We start from the raw sequence: 20,916 nt of genomic DNA on the forward strand, positions 1-20,916 counted from the left end.
GGAGATGAGCTTGAACGCCGGGGCGGAGTTTCGTGTGACATCATCACGCCTCACGTAATCACGCAGTACATAGAAAACCAGGAAGACCTCCAAAAGCGCTGAAGAAAACATGCATTATATAATTGAGAAGGCAGCTAAACAATAAGAAGCGAAGCGAGTGACATATACAACCATATTCATGAGTTCTGCTACTTGAAACAAAGCACGCATGTAAACCTACACTTTAAATTAAGTTCATAGACAGGCTGCCACTGGCGTTTGTAATTTAGTGCCTGCCCATATAAGGCCGTCCGTCAGCGCCAATCCAATAGCAAACTCCCACTAAATATTCACGGGTAAAGGACTGTGCTTATGCAGAGGAAGATGAGATGGTCAGGGTGGTGTTTGTACAAACTCAGCTTAAACTGCGAGAGAAAGTTTTAAGTGCCAGGACTAAGGTAACATTAAATACAGCCATGGACATAGCACGAGATGGCACCAGCACAGCTGGGAAACTTCGATGCATGTACACCGAGCGGCTCACGTGAACTGACACAGTGCACAGATAAAAGCAACAGTTCCAAAGAGCTGAACAAAACCGAATTACACAATTGAAAAGGCAGCAAAAATATGAAGCGTCTGATACATACAAGCATATTCATAAATCCAGCTACTGCGGAAACAAAGCACACGGTGGAAAAGTCAATGTCCCGCTAAAGGAAGACAGTGTAAAAAACCCGTGCATGCAGTGTGTCAGGTCTCAGATAAAGAAGAAGACGAGCTGTTTATTGATGCAGTAAGAAACGAATCGATGAATGAAACCTGTCATCTTTACAACGATTGACAAACACGGAATGTAACTTGAACACAACACATCCTACAAATACTAACCTGATTGAAAGAAATAATGATAATCAAATCCTTGATGACAGCAACACTCAGTAACACTCACAAAACAAATACTGTATATTGACAGTCATGTTACGTTATTTTTAAAATGTTCCCTTTTTTTTCTAGCTTTTTAACACACTACTACACTATACGGGTATATATATATATATATATATATATATATATATATATATATATATCCCGATCTACATACTCGAATAATGGATACTTTATTCGCCATCAATGATTGTTTTGGTAAAGCCATACTCAGTGTATTCATTAGATGAACGGTAAAAAAGTAAGAGCGAGGGGAGGATGACTTATTGAGGCATGCAGGCTGTAGTGCGCGTCAACTCTATCTGAATTGCGCGATCACATTTAAAAAAATATATCTTTTCAAGTTCTATTTAGTCCATATGTGTCAAACTCAAGGGCCGGGCCACATCCGCCCGGCGTAATTATATCCGCCCGAGATCATTTTATATACTGTATTATTGTTATTAATGGCCCGGTATATGAAGCGCTGGTAACACAATAAACTACAGATCCCATAATGCAGCGCTTCAGCTGCCTTGCCAACACTTACCGTTAATCAAGTCTAGCTTATGATGCTGCAAGTTATTGCGGCTAGCTCACATGATGCTGAAGAGAAAAGTTGATTCTGAAAATAGAGCCTTTAAAACCGATGGGAGGCTGAGTATATGTTTACTGAACCCGTGTGTCTCATTTGTGGAGCTAATGTGGCTGTAATTACAGAATTTAATCTAAGACGGCACTATGAGACAAAACATCAGGGTAACCTGAATGCAATGCAGAAGATACAGAAAGCAGAAGAATTAAATAAGAATCTGACACTTCAGCGGACGTTTTACCGTGCACAATCACAAAGTGATTTCAAGTGAAGCTGCTTTTATGGGAGACACAAATGCACCAGTGCAATTTGCCCCACTTTCCCTGTTGCCAAGTAATGTTAAACCAAGTCGTCACTACGGTGTTCCCAAATACGCACTTTGCTGATAAACTGAGCGCACTGAGTTTGCACGGCGCTTTGGTGACTTTGAAGAACAAAAAAAGTCCGTCTACATGCGGCTCGAACCTTGTGCATGTTTGGTAGCACATATCTGTGTGAGAAGCTCTTCTCAGTGATAAAGACTAACAAAACAGCACACAGGAGTCGCCTCACTGATGAGCACCTGCAATCCATCCTGAGAATCTCCACAACACAGAACCTCACACCAAACAGAAACGAACTTGTTGCCAAAAAAGATGCCAGGCGTCCAGCTCTAAAATGACATATGAGCAAAGACAACTGAATGATTTGATTTGTTATTGCTGAAAGGAACACATTTTATTTATATTTCTAGGTTTTGTTATGCAGCATGTTCATATTTGAATTTGTATAATTTTGACAGGATATATTTTTATGGAGAGCAAAATCTTTTGGGGTATTTAAAATCTAAGTTTATTTTTTATATAAAATTACATAAGAGTAAAGAAATGTGAATGTTTGTTCTTTTAACGTTTACTTTATTTCTAACTTGTATAATTTAGACAGGATATATTTTTATGGAGAGCAAAATATTATAAGTTGTTTAAGGTTTGAGTTGATTTATTCACGAATAATATTCCTGTCTGTTTTAACCATTCCTACCAAAGATATTTCTGTCGACTAAATAAAAATTCCTTCTATTTAAAATTTAAATAGAACTTGAACAAATACGATAGTTCATAATATCCACGCAGACTTGCACGTAAGAGCGGGAGTTATCCGTTTTAACAAGCAGCGTATTGCACTGATACGAAATAGCTGTGTGTGTGTATATGTAGATATGTATGTATATGTATAGATATGTGTGTGTGTATGTATGTATGTATGTATATATGTATTTGTGTGTATATATGTGTGTGTATGTATGTATGTGTGTGTGTATATGTATGTGTATATATATATATATATGTATGTATATATGTGTATATGTATAGATATGTGTATATATATATATATATATGTTTATGTGTGTGTGTGTAAATATATATATATGACAACAACACTCATCACTCACAACAGTGACAAAACAATTACATTGACAATCATATTACGTTATTTTCAAAATGTTTCCTTTTCTTTTTCATTGCTTCTTTAACACACTTCTCACTGAAGCTGGTATTTTGCTAGTTAACTATAAATTGTATTCACGATATTAAATGTCTTCCATATTTTACTGCCTGTAATCAGTAATCTTAAATTTTTTAACAAAATTACTGAAAAAAAAACAAACGTTTTTTTTGGGTCCTTAGCAGAATGTAAAATTCTGTAAACTTTCTTAAGAATACATAGACATCAGACAAAATTAATGCTGATAAAAATATTTACTGCCAAAGCTCTAGTGCCATTAGGTTTAATTAACAAGATGGTTTACCTGTGTGACAATAAAGTGTCTTCTGTCATGGAGAAGTTTCACAGCTGGTTAACACTGCTCTACGTAAAACCTACACAGAATGACCAAAAAAGCAAAGCACTAGAATTAAAGGCAACAAAATTGTTAAAGTATTAAACCAGGAAATGACACAGCACAACAAAATTACCAAGTCAAGGAAAATGAAACACAGGACATTTGAATATTGTGAAAAAGTTAAATATTTTAGACTCATAATGTCACACTCAACTTAACTAACCCAAAACACCCACAAAAGGCGTCCTGAGCCTTTAAATGGTCTATCAGTCTGGTTCAGCAGGCCACACAATCACGGGGAAGACTACTGACTTGACAGATGTCCAGAAGACAGTCACAGACACCCTCCACAAGGAGGGTAAGCCACAAAAGGTCATTGCTAAAGAAGCTGGCTTTTCACAGAGTGGTGAAAACCAAGCATATTAATGGAAAGCTGAATGGAAGGAAAAAGGTGCACAAGCAACAGGGATAACCGCTGCCTTGAGAGGATTGTGAAGCACAGCCCATTCAGGAACCACCGCACACAGATGAATCCTTACCTGGGCTAAGAAGAAAATGGACTGGATTGTTGCTTAGTGGTCCAAAGATAAAAGTATATTATTCATTTCATTTGAAAATCAAGGTCCAAGAGTCTGGAGGAAGAGTGGGGAGTCACAGAATCCATGTTGCTTGAGGTCCACTGTGATGTTTCCACAGTCAGTGATGATTTGGGAGTCATGTCATCTGCTGGTGTTGGTGCACTGTATTTTACCAAGTCCAAAGTGAGTGCAGCCGTATACCAGGAAATTTTAGAGCACTTCATGCTTCACTCTGCTGATAAGCTTTATAGAGATGCTGATTTTATTTTCCAGGAGGATTTGGCACCTGCCCACACTGCCAAAAGTAGTAATACCTAGTTTAATGACCATGGTTATCACTGTGCTTGATTGGCCAGCAAACTCGGAAGACCTATATCTATGCCCCATACAGAATCTATGGGGTATTGTCTAGGGGAAGATGAAAGAGACACCAGACCCTATGAAAGCATCCTGGGCTTACTTCCATAACACCTCAGCTGATGGCCTCCATGCCATGCAGCACTGATGCAGTAATTCATGCAAAAGGAGCCCTGACCAAGTATTGAGTGCGTACACGGACATACTTTTCAATGGGCCAATATTTCTGTATTATTTTTTTTATTAGTCTTATGTAATATTCTAATTTTCTGAGATACTAAATTGAGTTTTCATTACCTGAAAGCCATAATAAGCAAAATGAAAAGAAATAAATGCTTGAAATATCACTCTGTGTGTAATGAATCTATATAAAATACTTTTTGAATTGAATTACTAAATAAATTAACTTTTTAATGATATTCTAATTTATTGAGATGCACTTGTATTTTCCAAAATGCTTGTTGAGAGACAATCAGACCAAGTGAAAGAGAATTTTATGGTTAGATGAGATTTAAAAAGAAAAATGTACCTTTTTCCTTAGCACCAAACAAAATTGTGATGGCACATTTTCTGGTGAACATCATCTGCAAAATGTATGGTAGCAGCGTCATACCTAGAAAATTTTCAAACACAAGATAAGTTGAATGAACTTCCACTGTGTCATTTAGCAACACCCATCGTTTTCAGGAGGGATACCCAACAGGACTTTGAACACCACCTACCTGCAGGACAATGAAGCGTGAGGTAATATATGGGTGCAGGCAAATTGTGTGCAGTGGATATGGACTGAAGATGAACCCATCAGTGAAACATTTGAAAAGCTGCATGTTCATTATTTATTTTGAATTAAATGCAAAGAGGAATTTTTATTGTGTCTTGACAGTTTTGTGCTCATTCAGGAGCAAAGTATGTAATCAATGGCTGAGCAAGTGTGTGCCGACAAAGTAAATATATCAACTAGCAGTAAGGGTGACTGCATTTGGCAAATCACAACCACAGAAGCAGTGCACAGTTGACTCTTAGTAGTGTGATGTCAACACAGGAAGAATGTTCTATGCACTTAATACAATCAGCTATGAAAAGAAAAGATTTTCATAGCAGTTGCAATAAAGAACATACAATTAATAATCAACATAAAAAACTTAGATTCAGACAAAAAAAATGGTCCAATGCAACAGATTGTCAAGGACATAGTGAAATCCGAGTTGCCTCTTAAGGGTAGCACTCTCCCAGCCATGTATGTGCCAAAACACTCAAGCCCCTACACATCCCAAATTTGTAACGTCTAATCTTATTACAACGGTATTGGCTGCAGGTATATTCTGAAGAAACAACTGGTTTGTCTTTTCTTAAGTCTAGTCATTCAATGAAGCAAAAAGAAAACTGACTTGCATAACATGACATACCACAACAGAGAATAATGTTAGAAAAACGTATTTTTACAGTTGTGTGCTATATTAACCTTCATGGACTTATCATTAAGCTTATACTATTAAATTTATTCCCAGATTCATTTTCATGTAGGAGCCGTCCCAATATTAAGATGACTAAAACTTGTCCAATTAGTGACATTTGCTATGGTTTTAAGGACCAATTATTTTTGGAGTGATAACAGGGGATTCGAATCTGCTGTGTAATCTGAAGAATAGAAAGGGGAAAAAAAAGCTTACCAGACAGAAGGTTATTTTCAATAGGAGCTCTGCATCTTTCTGTGTGGGAAGAACCTACACAGAACTCAAATGGAACTGGGAATGAAGCATGTCATTTCCCTGACAATGTTCTTACTGTGGGGGACCTTTCATCCCCCAGAGTACTGTGGAACATGATATAAGAATAAAACATACCACAGAAAATACTAAACTAATTGGTAACCATTCTTGGAAAATACAAAGATTATTCAGAATAGTTTCCGGTTACATCAAGGACCCTCATTCATTGTCGGGTGTTAAAAAGATGGGTAATTTTGAGCATTGTTTTAGGCAATGTTCTACATGGGTCTGAAGTGAAAAAGATGTGCCTAACTCTTTTCAATGTGATGATTTCATAAATTTTGTTCAGTAGAATTACAGAAAGGACAAATATTGTCCATGTCAGAGCTGTGAAGAGATGCTATCTCAGTTCTTGTGGTGGCATAAGGAAAACTGTACAGATGTTAAGGGTTTAAAACATTGTGTTTGAAGGCTATAACAAGAATGTTAATAAACCTCCTACTGTCTATGTTCAGTGCTAGCAGAGTAAAGATGAAAAATGTTTAGACACAATGTAATAAGGTGCACAGACAATAAAACTAAAGAAATATAAAGCCACAATCTTATTTCTGATTTCAGAAATTCAGATGCAGATCATCTAAGGTCCTAAATAATAATCTGAGATAAATATTATACCTGAGAGCATACAAGAAGTTTTACAAGAAAATAAAAGTTACAAAAGAAATTTCCTGCACTAAAACAAACTAATGTATAACTGCATTTTTTAAATTGTCGGGGAAACAAATTAAACTTCAACATGTCAACTTTAATTTAAAATCTGAACAAGATCCTTGTCACTGGCATGCTTGAGATTTACATGTAATAAATAATAGTATGTGTGCATGCTCTCAAAATTTTAAAAAAGCACAAGTGATACTAGATGTTAAAAAGGAAAAATAAATGAGGCCTAAATAGCGGAGAAGGATTACGACAATTAAGCACATTATGAAAATGTTTTACTAGCATAAGTATTTTTGAGTCCCATGTACATCACCGCCGTAAAATGTTATTTTTGCTTTTACCATTTTGGCAATTGCTACACAATCTATGCTTTTAAAATCCCTTGGTTTGAGATTTTAACTACACTACTAACTCATTTTGCCTCAAAGAGGTATTTACAACCAAGTTTTAGCATTTTATAATTTCAAAGGCAAAAGGATAAGAATTAAAAATGACAGAACAAATTAGAAACCAATATTTTATTCTGTGCTGGTGTTTTAAAAACTGTAACTAAAACAAAAGATAATCACCAAGTGACACCTAAAAGCATTTATTTTAGGCAAAAAAAATTAAATATGGTCATGTGTACATAAGGATGTACACAACTATGCCAAACAATGCATGGAATCATATCAATGCAACATTTCTTTTTTTCACTAAATAAAACATAAAATGATCATTAAACATGGAGACAAACTGGCATAACATCTTTAAAAATATTTTCAATCTCTAAAAACACTCAAAATGTATCAATATTTTAGTTTATCTGCTGATTTTTTGTCTTTGCAAGCAACTAAAATCCAACAGCTTTTTAAAATTTTTTTATTTATTTTTTTTAAACACCTTTAACCACCATTGCTGTATTATAAAAATGCCCAAGAGCGGATTCTCTGTGCCTCCTTTTGTTCCATTATACAAGTGTAAAATTTGCACCAAGGTAAAAACAAAAGGCCTTAGTAAAAGAAATTTTTAATTATCATAGTATCCAGATAAAATGTGAACAAAACCATTGATGAGAAATGTGAGGGATAAAAATCCACAGAGACTGGTTTAATTGGAACTAAGCCAGAGAATACATACACTTTAAAAATAACCAGGGGGGGAAAAACCTGCTAGATTTTAATATGATATTAGGTCCACTAGGATTGTTTAGTTTCCCACAGAAACAACAAAAATCCTCCTCAGCTGCTGCAAGACATGGTGGCAGATATAAATTCATTTGCACTTGCGAGTAGGCAATTTGGACTGTATTTGGCTTGAAATTTTATTTAAAGTCATACCGACTTGACCCTTGCAGAAACAAATAAGACTTGTGACAGCACATTTTCCTGGTAAAATGCAACTATTTTTCATTTTGGGACCACGCATTTTGAGTATCCAAGTTTTTTTTTTAATATTTTAAAAGTTCAATAAAAATAAGTCTTGGTGAAGCAGGAATGGATGCCCTATGTGTTCTCTCACAAGCTTTTCTTATTTTGTTTCTTTTATCACCAATGTGAAGCTTGCTTGCAAAGACTGGTTCTGGAAGCAGTGTTTGTTTTTGTATTTCTCCTCTCTCAGGGCACAGAACTGTATCATTAACAGTTTCAGGTCTGGTACAGATCTAGGTGTCCTGAAAAAGCCGTCCATTAAGCAGGCATTCATTTTAGTCTTCTTCGGATGGTCCTTTTTTTACCTGGAAAATTGAAAAAAAATTATTAAATTGATTGAAAGGAAAACCAAGATAGTAGATAATGATGTGAGATTTACAAAACCTATTTGACTCCTGTATTCCCTGACCTAGGGCAAAAGCAGTCCACAATATTCCTAAACATATGCAGGCCTGTAAGTTCAACAGTAATACTTACATTTTGACAAAAGTGCTTTAATTTACGTTAGGCATACCCCGTTTGATTTTGATAATCGTAACTATTTAAATAATTTCTTAATGAAAACTAACTGTTACAAAATTCTAATTAAAGTTTTGGCCCTCATAATATATCTACTGCTAAGGCTTCTTCAAATCATAAATTTACAAATTATACACTGAACTTCCATACCAGCATTTATATGTAATCACTTGAAGCACTGCTTTGCAAATACAGTACATTCACATCTGCCAATTTTAAAAGGGGACAACATATAACTGTTGAAAAATATGAAAAGAAATACTGAACTTGAGTTAACAGCGTAAACAGATGGAATTCTTACACATCAAATAATGATAAATATGCTTCGTTATCAGTTTCAATTCAAAAGAATACACTTTCTAGTAAAACTGAGCTGCAATAACCATCAAGAAAAGCAAAGTCACTAATAAAAAAACAGATAAACAGTAATTGATATAATGCAGGAATGCTTTATTCATTTATAATTGTGTACTGCGTGTTCAAGAGTAGGCAGCTCAAGTGATCTAGCAATGATAATATTACTTATTATTTGATTGTTACAGTTATCCAAGGTAACTTACAGCATATGAGAGACAACTGGCTACATTTCTTTTGTGTTTCCAGTTGAAGCACAGGTAGGTGAAAGGATGGGCTCACGGACACACACTATCAGCAGCAGAATCTGAACCCACAATTTCAGTGTTTGAACTCCTAGGACCAAAGTCTTAACCACTACACCACACTGCCTGCCAATTACATAGGTTCTTAGTTCAAAACCCTATAAATATTATATACAGAAAAGCACAGTTACATAGTACTTCTGATACACCTGATTAACCAATAGCACTGTAACTGATGTAAATTATCTTATGAAATTTCCCAGCAAAAGCTGGGTAACACAGCTAGTTGCCCACGTTCAGTACTTGGTTGAACCATCTCTCACAACTATTATAGCAAGTAGTATTTTTGGATAAGTCTCTATTAATTTTGCACAAGTTCACTGAACATGATTTGCCTACTGCCCCCTGCAAAATTGCTCAAGCTGTTTCAGAATAATTGAGGAACAGCAGAGGACAGCATTTTTAGGCTTAACCATATATGTTTCAGTGGGGATAAGGTAAAGAGTCTGACTAAACCACTCAAATATATCCATTTTCTTTCTTTTAAGCATCTCATTTGTTGATCTGGCACGGGCTTTGGGTCACTGCCCTGCTGAAAGACTAACATCCTCTACAATTTAAGCTTTCTGGCAGAAAGGAGCAGATTTCCTTCAGGATCCACTTGTATTGTGCAGCATTCATTTCCCCCAATACTCCAGGAACATATTGTCAGGCACTTCTAATGAAAAGCACTGCCACACCATGGTGCTGCCCTTATAACAACAGTGAGGGTGGTGGCACCTGGTTGGACAGGAATTAAACTTATACCACACATAATGCTTAGTGTTCAAGCCAAGAGGTTCCACTTTAGTCTCATCAGATGAAGACATTCTACCATATCTGTGTAGTACTTTTTTTCAGCCATGGCTCCTTCCTTGCCATTATTCCATAAAGGCCTTGTTTGTGCAATGCCTTGGGGATTGTTGACTTGTGCATTTCCTTTCCATTTGCTGCCTCTGACGTCTGCAACTCAGAGTGACAACAGGCATCATAGGCTCACAGATAAGTGCCACTCTTCGTTCAGCAACTAGGTTTATTGGCGTAGCCTGATCTAGGCAATGTGGCTGTAGTTTCATGATTTTTTTTGCCATTGTGTATGATGAACTACAATAAAACTTGTGTGATGGTACTGCAACTTCCCCATATCGCTGCTTCTCTATATTATTTCCTTGATTTTTAAGAATGCTTATTTCTTTTCATTTTGGTTTGCTTTTTGAAAAAAACTCTAACATACTGTTGCACTTCAGTGTGAAAGATGTTATTACCATCATAAATTAAGTAAGAACAGATAATTGAGCCATTTTCCACACAGGTGGAGACCATGAACAGAATGGGTCTATCAGATCAAATGTAGCTTTTCAAATATAAGTCTAACTTATTAAAAAAAAAGGTCTTATTTGAAGGCAAAAGCTGACATTCAATTGTAAAAATACATTTTTTGTTTTACCTGCACTAATTTTGGCATTGACCTACTCCAGATGCACTGTGCAAAGCTGAAGTATTTTGAAGATTTCTTTTTGCACTACACTTCCACGATCTGCCTTTATTAGTAGAATTTACACATTGAACCATTCACAACATAGTCACTTTTTTTGGGGATCCCACGAGTGTACTTTGAGCAGTTGTTTCTAAACACTTTTCCAATCCCGGAAAGTATAATTTTGCATGAATCTATTCCATTCTCTCTAAAATCTGAGATTTGTTTAGTGCTAAGACCATCTCATTAAAGCAAATGAAAGATAACTTATTATTCTGATTTTCCTTTTATTATAACACCTTAAAATCCATGCTTTAATTAGCTGACATGCTGTGTCTTACAATTTATATCTTGTGTGGCTGTGAGTCTAACAAATACCTAAAACACCTGTAACTCAAATATTGCTAGAAAAAAAAAAAAGTAGGAAGAGTACGCAGACCCTGAGTTAATACTGTGATGACTCTGTAAGACGCATAGGAGCCACTTTTGCGTGAGAGTACACAGGTACTGAGAAGCTTTTTATTTTGAAGGCCATGATATTAACTGTGAAATAATAAAAAAAAATCTCCATAAGTGAAAAATTAAACTTTAAAATATTTCAAGCTGTGTTAGTGTGGGTACAAGATACAGGTGTGCTTTATGAAATCTACATTATAAAAACTGTAAGACAGCATTATATAATAATGGAGTCTGTTTATCCAATTAAATTACGTGAAGATTACTTCTTGAGGTTATCCTTCTTGAGCATTTGCTCCAGCATTGTATAACTATGAAGTGCAAGGTAGGGGTCATCAGAACAATTTTACCACACCAAAACGCTAAATGATTCAGTTTATCCATTAGTGTGCTTGGTGCTTCCAGTTTCTATGTAATAAAAACAGCTTACAGGCCACTGAATCTTCCAGAACCTAAATTGGTTAAATAGCTGATTGAGTCTGAAAAAGTGGGGTTCTTCCATTTCTGACTATGCACCTTAGCTCCTATTTTTTTTTAAACATACAACATTTGTATCTCATTTTGCTTGAATTAACACTTAACAAAACTAGAATTAACAAGGAAAATAATACTGTATGAAAAGAAGGTCTGGCATTAAAATTGTATGTTTTAATTTTACACTTGGATTAACATTATCTGTTATTACTCCAAATAACTAAATAAGAATAACACCACCCCCCTTGACTCAAAATTATGTGCTAGTCTACTAATGTTAAAACTTACAGAAGAAGTTTAAGTAATGATATTTGGTATGCTTTAATTAGGGAATACCCACTGCTTTCTACAAACTGAATACCTGAACACTTAAAAACACAGCACTGGAGTGTAACTTGACTTAAAGTAACTTAAACTGTGCATATAGGCCTACTACAAAACATCTAAATATCCATAAAGTAAACAAAAGTTTAGCATGATTATACAAATTTTGTGTATACAATTGGAACAAAAAAAATGCAACATCTGACTTGAGACCACATAAAAAAACTCTTTCACACACAAAGTCTAACTTAGAAATTTACTATTAAATTACTGAGTCAACCACACAACTGGGGAAAAAAAACCAAAACACAGCTCAACCAAATTTCCAGGCAAAAACTTGTAATTCTTGGAAATCTATCATCTCAGTTCACATGTGAGTTAAGAGTAACAATACCAGGCAAAAGACACAAATTGTCACAAAGGCCTTAAGAATAACATTAATGACACAAAATGTCTCACAAGAAATTTGGAAATGATTGACACAAATGTATTATCAGCTTGAAACATTTCACAAACATGCCCTTAAGTTTTTTTACATTTACATTTCCTGCCAATGCAGTAACAGTATTTAACAGTATTTAAAATTAAACAAGACCTGTAATGAAATAAATGTAGACCATTTATGCAGCTTTCAGGATTTGTCATGTATAAATCCAACCTTTTGTACTGAATTTGAATTAGGCATGAAAGAACCAAACTAGCAAAAGCAATCCATCCAATTTTGCTGGCAAAATGCTTTTATTGACAATGAAATAAATTTGTGACTTCTACCAATTTTAACATTTTCTAGCCTTTCCTACAACTGTTCCATTAACCCTGTTTTAGTTATTAGATACATTTCAGTATATGGAAAGTTACTGTAAAATTATTACTGACACTTTGCTATTTTAATTAATACTATATATTGCAAATCAAATTATCAGGTCTTCGGCATAAGACAGATAGTTTGTCCTCTAAAAACCACATTAACAAAATTTAAATTCTAATTTTTATTAGCTAATAATTGAAAAAAGTTATTTAAAAACAGTTATAATAAATTGTTGAAAAAATGTGGGTAATTTCTTGCTCACAACAGTTTAAAAACTGCAACACACATAAATGTGACTTCAGAATATATTCACAATGTAACAAAGGCAGAACAGCATTTTATCCTGGGTATTTCTAAGATTCTGCTACGTTGTGTGAGAATTGGTTTATACGTGACATTTGCCTGGGGTGCATGTCTTTGTAGAAACCCTTTTAAAATATGAAAACTAGAAGAGAAAAACTGAGAAATTGCTATATAAGATTTGTAATGGGAGTTCTATTAGAAGTTTTGGATATAGATAAATGTGCCAACATATTGTAAGTATCTATTCTTCATCCCTTTACGGTTAATTCTTTATTTTACCTTTGCAAATCCATTTGTCTCTGTACAGGTGCTCTCTTTGTTTCTGTATCTTTCTGTTGTTTTGGTATTTTTATAGTCACAGGTTCTAGAAGTCCAGGGCTGTCCTGGGATGGAACAGCTCTTTTTCTTCCTCGGCCACTTGTTTTTGTTTCACTGTTTTTTTCTGAACTGTTGGCAGTCTGTGATTTGGGGGGCCTTCCCCGTCTGGGTTTAGGCAAGGCTGGAATGGTAGACTCCTCTGGCTTGATTTCAGCTGGGGTCTGATGGATATTTTCACTCCCATCAACTTGTGGTGTCCGTTTCTTTGTACGTTCTGTGCCTGCATCTGTTTGGGTCTGTTCAGAGTTCATCTCCTGTGCAGAAAATTAAAATTATCAGTGTGCCTGCAGTCTTAACAGCACTTGCAGAATTTCAAAGATCTTTGGTCTCAGAATTAATTTGAATAAAAGTGTGCTCTTTCCAGTGAATTCTCAAACATACAATATTAGATTGGACACCTTCCCTTTTATCATTGCAGATCAGTTTAAATACCTAGGGGTAAATATCAGAAGTAAACATAAAGCTCTTTATCAACAAAATGTCGCCGTCTGTATGGAAAAAATTAAGCAAGACTTGCAAAGATGGTCAACCCTTCATCTCACTCTACCTGGTAGAATTAACATTGTAAGATAAATAGCCTTCCTAAGCTTCTCTTTTTATTTCAAAACATTCCAGTTAACATCAATAAATAATTTTTTAAGCAATTAGATTCAACCATAACCTCATTTATTTGGAACTCAAAACATTCACATATCCAAAGAGCGACCCTTCAAAGACATAAGGCAGAAGATGGCATGGCTCTACCTAACTTTCAGTTTTATTACAAGGCAGCAAACATACAAGCTATAAAAACCTGGACACAAAGAGATGAACATACACAGGCTTGGTCCACAATAGAAATAAAATCCTACAGTAGTACTTCATATTTCCTGCTTTGTGCCCAAATAAATGCAAGTTATCACCAATTTACTAATAACCCAATTATGTTTCTCTCACTCAGAATATGGAACCAATGTAGAAAGCACTTTAAGATGGAGAATCTTATCTGTGGCACCTCTGCATGAGAACCACCTTTTTCAACCCTCGCAAACATACGCAGTTTTTCTTCTTTCGGCTGCTCCCGTTAGGGGATCATCATCTTCCATATCTTTCTGTTCTCTGCATCTCGTTCTGTTACAGCCATTACCTGCACGTCCTCTCTCTCCACATCCAAAAACCTTGACTTAGGCCGTCCTCTTTTCCTCTTCCCTGGCAGCTCTATCCTTAGCATCCTTCTCCCAATATACCCAGCATTTCATCTCTGCACATGTCCAATCCAACGCAATCTCGCCCCTCTGACTTTGTCTCCCAACCATCCAACTTGAGCTGACCCTCTAATGTACTCATTTCTAACCCTATCAATCCTCATCACATCCAATGCAAATCTTAGCATCTTTAACTCTGCCACCTCCGGTATTCCTTTCTGGTCAGTGCCACCGTCTCCAACCCATATAACATAGCTGGTCTCACTATCGTCCTGTAGACCTTCCCTTTCACGCTTGCTGATGCCCGTCTGTCACAAATTACTCCTGACACTCTTCTCCACCCATTCCATCCTGCCTGCACTCTGTTCTTCACCTCTCTTCCACAATCCCCATTACTCTGTACTATTGATCCCAAGTATTTAAACTCATCCACCATCACCAACTCTACTCCCTGCATCCTCGCCATTCCACTGACCTCCCTCTTATTTACACACATGTATTGTCTTGTTCCTAATGACCTTCATTCCTCTCCTCTCTAGAGTATATCTCCACCTTTCCAGGGTCTCCTCAACCTGCTCCCTACTATCGCAACAGATCACAATGCCATCAGCAAAACATCATAGTCCACGGGGACTCCTGTCTAATCCCGTCTGTCAACCTGTCCATCACCATTGCAAATAAGGGCTCAGAGCTGATCCCTGATGCAATCCCATCTCCACATTGAATGCATCCGTCACACCTACCGCAGACCTCACCACTGTCACACTTCCCTCGTACATATCCTGTACAACTCTTACGTACTTCTCTGCCACTCCTGACTTCCTCATACAATACCAAAGCTCCACTCGAGGCATCCTGTCATATGCTTTCTCCAGGTCCACAAAGATGCAATGCAACTCCTTCTGGCCTTCTCTAAACTTCTCCATCAACATCCTCAGAGCAAACACTGCATCTGTGGTGCTCTTTCTTTGCATGAAACCATACTGCTGCTCACTAATCACCTCACTTCTTAACCTAGCTTCCACTACTCTTTCCCATAACTTCGTGCTGAGGCTCATCAATTTTATTCCCCTGTAGTTACTGCAGTCCTGCACATCCTCCTTATTCTTAAATATTGGCACCAGTACACTTCTTCTCCACACCTCAGGCATCCTCCCACTTTCCAAGATTCCATCAAACAATCTGGTTAAAAACTCCACTGCCATCTCTCCTAAACACCTCAATGCTTCCATAGGTATGTCAACAGGACCAATGGCCTTTCCATTTTTCATCCTCTTCATAGCTGTCCTTACTTCCTCCTTGCTAATTCGTTGCACTTCCTGATTCAACATCTCCACATCATCCAACCTCTTCTCTCTCTCGTTCTCTTCATTCATCACCCTCTCAAAGTACTCCTTCCGTCTGCTCAACACACTCTCCTCGCTTGTGAGCACGTTTCCATCTTTATCCTTTATCACACTAACCTGCTGCAAATCTTTCCCTGCTTGGTCCCTCTGTCTAGCCAATCGGTACAGGTCCTTTTCTCCCTCTTTAGTGTCCAACCTCTCATACAACTCATCATATGCCTTTTCTTTAGCCTTCGTCACCTCTCTTCACCTTACACCTTATCTCTTTGTACTCTTGTCTACTTTCTGCATCTCTCTGACTATTCCACTTCTTTGCCATCCTCTTCCTCTGTATACTCTCCTGTATTTCCTCATTCCAACACCAGGTTTCCTTTTCCTCCTTCCAGATGTCACACCAAGCACCCTTCTTGCTCTCACCCTTGCTAGTTTCCCAGCTGTCTGGTAACTCTTCATTGCCACCCAGTGCCTGTCTCACCTCCTCCCAAAACACACCCTTACAGTCTTCCTTTTTCAACTTTCACCATTTAATCATTGGCTCTGCGCCCTCACTCTCTTCCTCTTCTTGATCTCAAACGTCATCCTACAGACCACCATCCTATGCTGCTTAACTACACTTTCCCCTGTCACCACTTTGCAGTCTTCAATCTCCTTCAGATTGACTCTTCTACATAAGATATAATCTACCTGTGTGCATCTTCCTCCACTCTTGTATGTCACCCTATGTCCCTCCCCCCCCCTTCTTAAAATACGTATTCACCACAGCCATATCCATCCTTTTGGCAAAATCCACTATCCTCTGACCTTCCTCATTCCTCTCCTTGACACCATACCTACCCATCACCTCCTCGTCTCCTCTGTTCCCTTCACCAACATGTCAATTGAAATCCGCTCCAATCACCACTTTCTGTCCCTTGGTACACTGTTCCATCATTTCATCCAACTCACTCCAAAACTCTTCCTTCTCACCCACTGCACACCCAACTTGCGGGGCATATGCACTAACAACATTCATCATCATACCACCAATTTCCAGCATCATAATCATTACTCTGTCTGACACTGTTTTCAACTCCAAAACACTCTTGACATACTGTTCCTTCAGAATAACCCCTACTCCACTTCTCCTCCCAAACATATCATGACAGAACAATTTGAATCCACCTCCGATCCACCTGGCATTACTCCCCTTGCATTTAGTCTCTTGCACGCACAATTTATCAACCTTCCTTCTCTCCATCATATCGGCTAACTCTCTCCAGTCATACTGCTCACATTCAAAGTTCCTACCCACAGTTCCACTCTCTTTACTTTCCTCCTCTCCTCCTGCCTCCAGACACATCTCCCCCCTCATCTTCTCATTCGACCAACAGTAGCCTAATAAAATATTTACAAAAACATGAGGGGTGTACTCACTTTTGTGAGATACTATATGTCAATATGTTGAATAAACCGAGTTTACTTTAAAGATAAATGATTAGTTTTTCAACATCAATTAGTGTATCCAGCAGGGAGAAAATTTTCCCTGGGGAAGAGGTTTTTTAGATACTGCAGCCTTTACTAAACAAACATATACATAAAAATATTTGTCTTATATATCTTTCTTTAGCGGTATGGCAGTGATTCCAAAAATTAGAAAGAATCAATAACATTAATGGAAGATTATAGTAACTTCTGTTTAATATAGGCTTAACACTTACAAGAATGTAATACACTAAGGAGAGCTGTACTTGGCCAAAGCTGGACAAAAGTTGGGGCTTCCTTCAATCAGTGCTTGTCCAACTTTGTGAGAGAGAGAGAGAGAGAGAGAGAGCGCGTGTGTGGAAAAGCATGTCTTCCATCCGTCCTTGGATGAGCTCTAGGGTCCTGTGCAGTTGTCTGATTTTTACACCTTCTCTTTGAAATGCCACCTCCAAACATGGGAACAATGTGTTTGCTGACAAGCATGATTAGGAAATAGCACACGGTTAACTGCAGAGATTGCTTGATTAGGAAACCTTGAAATAGCGGTTTACCCTGGCCATAATATTGATCATTACTAAACATGGCAAATAAGCATTTCAGCATTTTAACACTTGACTCATCTTATTCCCCTGTCAAAGGGACTCCCATTGTAAGTAAATAATGTGTATGAATACAGATCACAGTGGCACTCTTAAAAATGTTTACATACAGTTAGGACTTAAGATAAGGCACAATTGCATAATACAATCCTATATTTCTGTGCTGAAATTGCACAACACAATGGGATGTTAAATTACTATCTTAACTGAAAATATGGCATTTACTAGTACCTGCTAAATGAATAAATGATTAAATAATGTATTTTCAGTTTGGAATGTATGTAATATATTGAAAATTGAGCAAATTTAACCAAATATTAACAGAAAAAAGAACTCCCAATGTTTCTTGTTTTGGTCAAAAATTAATTAAAAAAACCCTGTGAAATTGATCGATGAAGCTATACTCCCTTGGTGACTGAATATGTGGTCTGTGATGCACTGGCAACCAGACCCAGGAAACCTGCCTTGAAAGTTTTGCAGGTTGCTTAACGAAAACAATCAAATTAGCGTTGGAAGTATTTTTGTTTTCTCCATTTAGACGGGGGTTAAAACATCTTTTTATGGTTAAATACCAAAAAATTACTGTTCTTCAACACATTTTGCACAAACATGTTAGTTCAGCACAAATCTATACTGCAGGTGAAATGTTTTTTCTATAAAAAAAAAAAATAAATAAAAAAATCCAGTTGCCAAATTAAGAAAATTCTGAGTAGCCAAAAAATATGTCGTGTTTACCACATTAGAAACAACAGTTTCACTAATAAATATTTAATTGATAATCCACAGAATGTTTTAACAAGTTATTCATCCATATATGAAAACATGGTTAAAAATGTTCAGATAACTGAAGGAGATATAGCAGAAATACTGACCAAAACTGTCCTAAATCCATAGTCAATGACTCATTTAAATCAATACAAAAAGCTTTCACTTTATCAAGAGATTTACCTTATTTTTCACAGGCTCTACCTTAGCTGGAGTAACAGAAATTAGTATTACTGGGTTTTCTTCATTTTCACGAGCTCCTGTCTCAGATGTCTCTGTGCCTGGATCCCTAATAAACCAAGATTATTACATAAAAAAGATCTATAGAAATTGAAGCTTATAGTACATCAAATTTTACATGTATTAATATAGCACTTGAAAACTTAATATGGTAGGAAAATTTAACTTAATAATAAGGTATGCAGCAAAATTCAAGCAATGATACAGGAATAACTATTGATTGACTTAGAAAAAGAATAATTTTTAGATGGCATTATACAATGCTAAATTGAAACATGCAATTAAACTTCAATAATCCAATCCAAGGGATACAACAAAAGATTTACCTTCCTTTATTTATTGATGGTGAACTTGGTTCTGAATTTGTGCTAACATTACTTCCAGTTTCTGAACCTGAAGTCCTGCTGTATGGCCTCTTACCCGTAACAGACAGGGGTTTATTCACTGTGCCTAAAACACCCGCTGGTTTGGGCTAAACCAATTAAGAGAACAATTAAAAACACAGCATTTAGGTCATGGACAAGGAGATACTCTAAAAATAATAACTTAATATATTTTCTTACTATGACGCACAAGGGTGTCAAAAAAGGATACTATATGTGACTTGTGTACAAGTTAATAAAACAGCAGTCTTTTAAAATAAAATATCAGTAATATTTCTGGCACAAATAATAAGGAAGTCAACAGTTGTGTAATTAAACTTAGAACTGCACTATATCAAGCAAAGCAGTGAAGTTTGTAAAATATTTAAACAATGCCTTTGGAAAAAAATTGACATTTTATTAAAATTTTAACATTACATTGTACGTGTTACTCCTACAGTACCATTAAAAAAAAAAAAAAAACAAACATGACATACTATATAGACTGGTATTGTTTTTGGTTAAAATCAAAAGTACTCTTCTGAGATTTTATAACAAGAAAACAAAAGATTGAGAGATGTCAAGATTAAAAAATGTTTTCACTTCAAGAACCTCCAAGTATTCCATATACACATGCTTGGGTGGTTTATTTAGCATTCTAGTAATGATCAGATACCCTACAACTTGCTTCAAATTACAAGCAAAAACTTTACTACTGTTTAAAACTGATTTTGGAGGCTTATATACAGTGCTGGTTGAAGGTATTCACTTGCATGAATCTGTGCATATTTAAAAGCTCTGAAATCACTTCAGTGATATTTTATTTGGTCCTGTGCCTCCTGACTCACCTGTATGAAAAAACACTCACCACACACGATATACTATTCAGCTTGCTCAACAATTTGCACACACCAAGATTGCATTTATCACAATTTTGTCCTTTGAACCTTTTGGGAGAGTTTTAAATCAAACTAATCATCATGAATGTAGTCTCTCTCATCCATCGTTAGTTTGGAAACCCCTAAACTCCAAAATGCTGTAACATCTGGTCACAGTTTCCACTAATATAAAGCCAATGCTCTGAAGGTTACTGCTAACAGTAGTCATACTGCATTAACATCTATAAAAGTAGATAAGCTACAGTAGACTTGACACATACAGTATATAATTAAATGTCAAGTAATATCTCTAGGCTAAGGATTTAACCATTTTTCTATCAGTCTAAAATTGTTATGCACTGAATTCTTAACAGGCCAAACTAAAACTGATATTTCTCAACTCCAAACCATCTTAATATAATACGGGACCTGGATATTATAGCAGGTTGTTGGAGGCAAGCTTTACGTGTTTTCGAATTTATGTACAAACCAGATTCCAAAAAAGTTGGGACACTAAACAAATTGTGAATAAAAACTGAATGCAATGATGTGGAGATGGCAAATGTCAATATTTTATTTGTAATAGAACGTAGATGACAGATCAAACA

The 20,916-nt window shown here is 36.3% G+C and overlaps 1 protein-coding gene across 2 annotated transcripts in view; it reads right to left on the reverse strand.

The window, feature by feature from the left end:
• Positions 1-7,190: 7,190 nt before the first annotated feature.
• The window catches only part of pds5a (PDS5 cohesin associated factor A), a 215,989-nt gene continuing 202,263 nt past the window's right edge, over positions 7,191-20,916 (reverse strand). For both annotated transcript variants that reach the window (XM_039751317.1, XM_039751318.1), the window contains exons 30-33: positions 19,395-19,540; positions 19,012-19,117; positions 13,375-13,727; positions 7,191-8,401 (exon numbers count right to left, since the gene is read on the reverse strand). In XM_039751317.1, the coding sequence (XP_039607251.1) occupies positions 8,398-8,401; positions 13,375-13,727; positions 19,012-19,117; positions 19,395-19,540 (609 nt within the window). In that variant the 3' untranslated portion in view covers positions 7,191-8,397. The remainder of the gene's footprint in view (positions 8,402-13,374; positions 13,728-19,011; positions 19,118-19,394; positions 19,541-20,916) is intronic.

This window comes from Polypterus senegalus, chromosome 4, assembly GCF_016835505.1.
Source record: "Polypterus senegalus isolate Bchr_013 chromosome 4, ASM1683550v1, whole genome shotgun sequence".
NCBI classification, from domain to species: Eukaryota; Metazoa; Chordata; class Cladistia; order Polypteriformes; family Polypteridae; genus Polypterus; species Polypterus senegalus.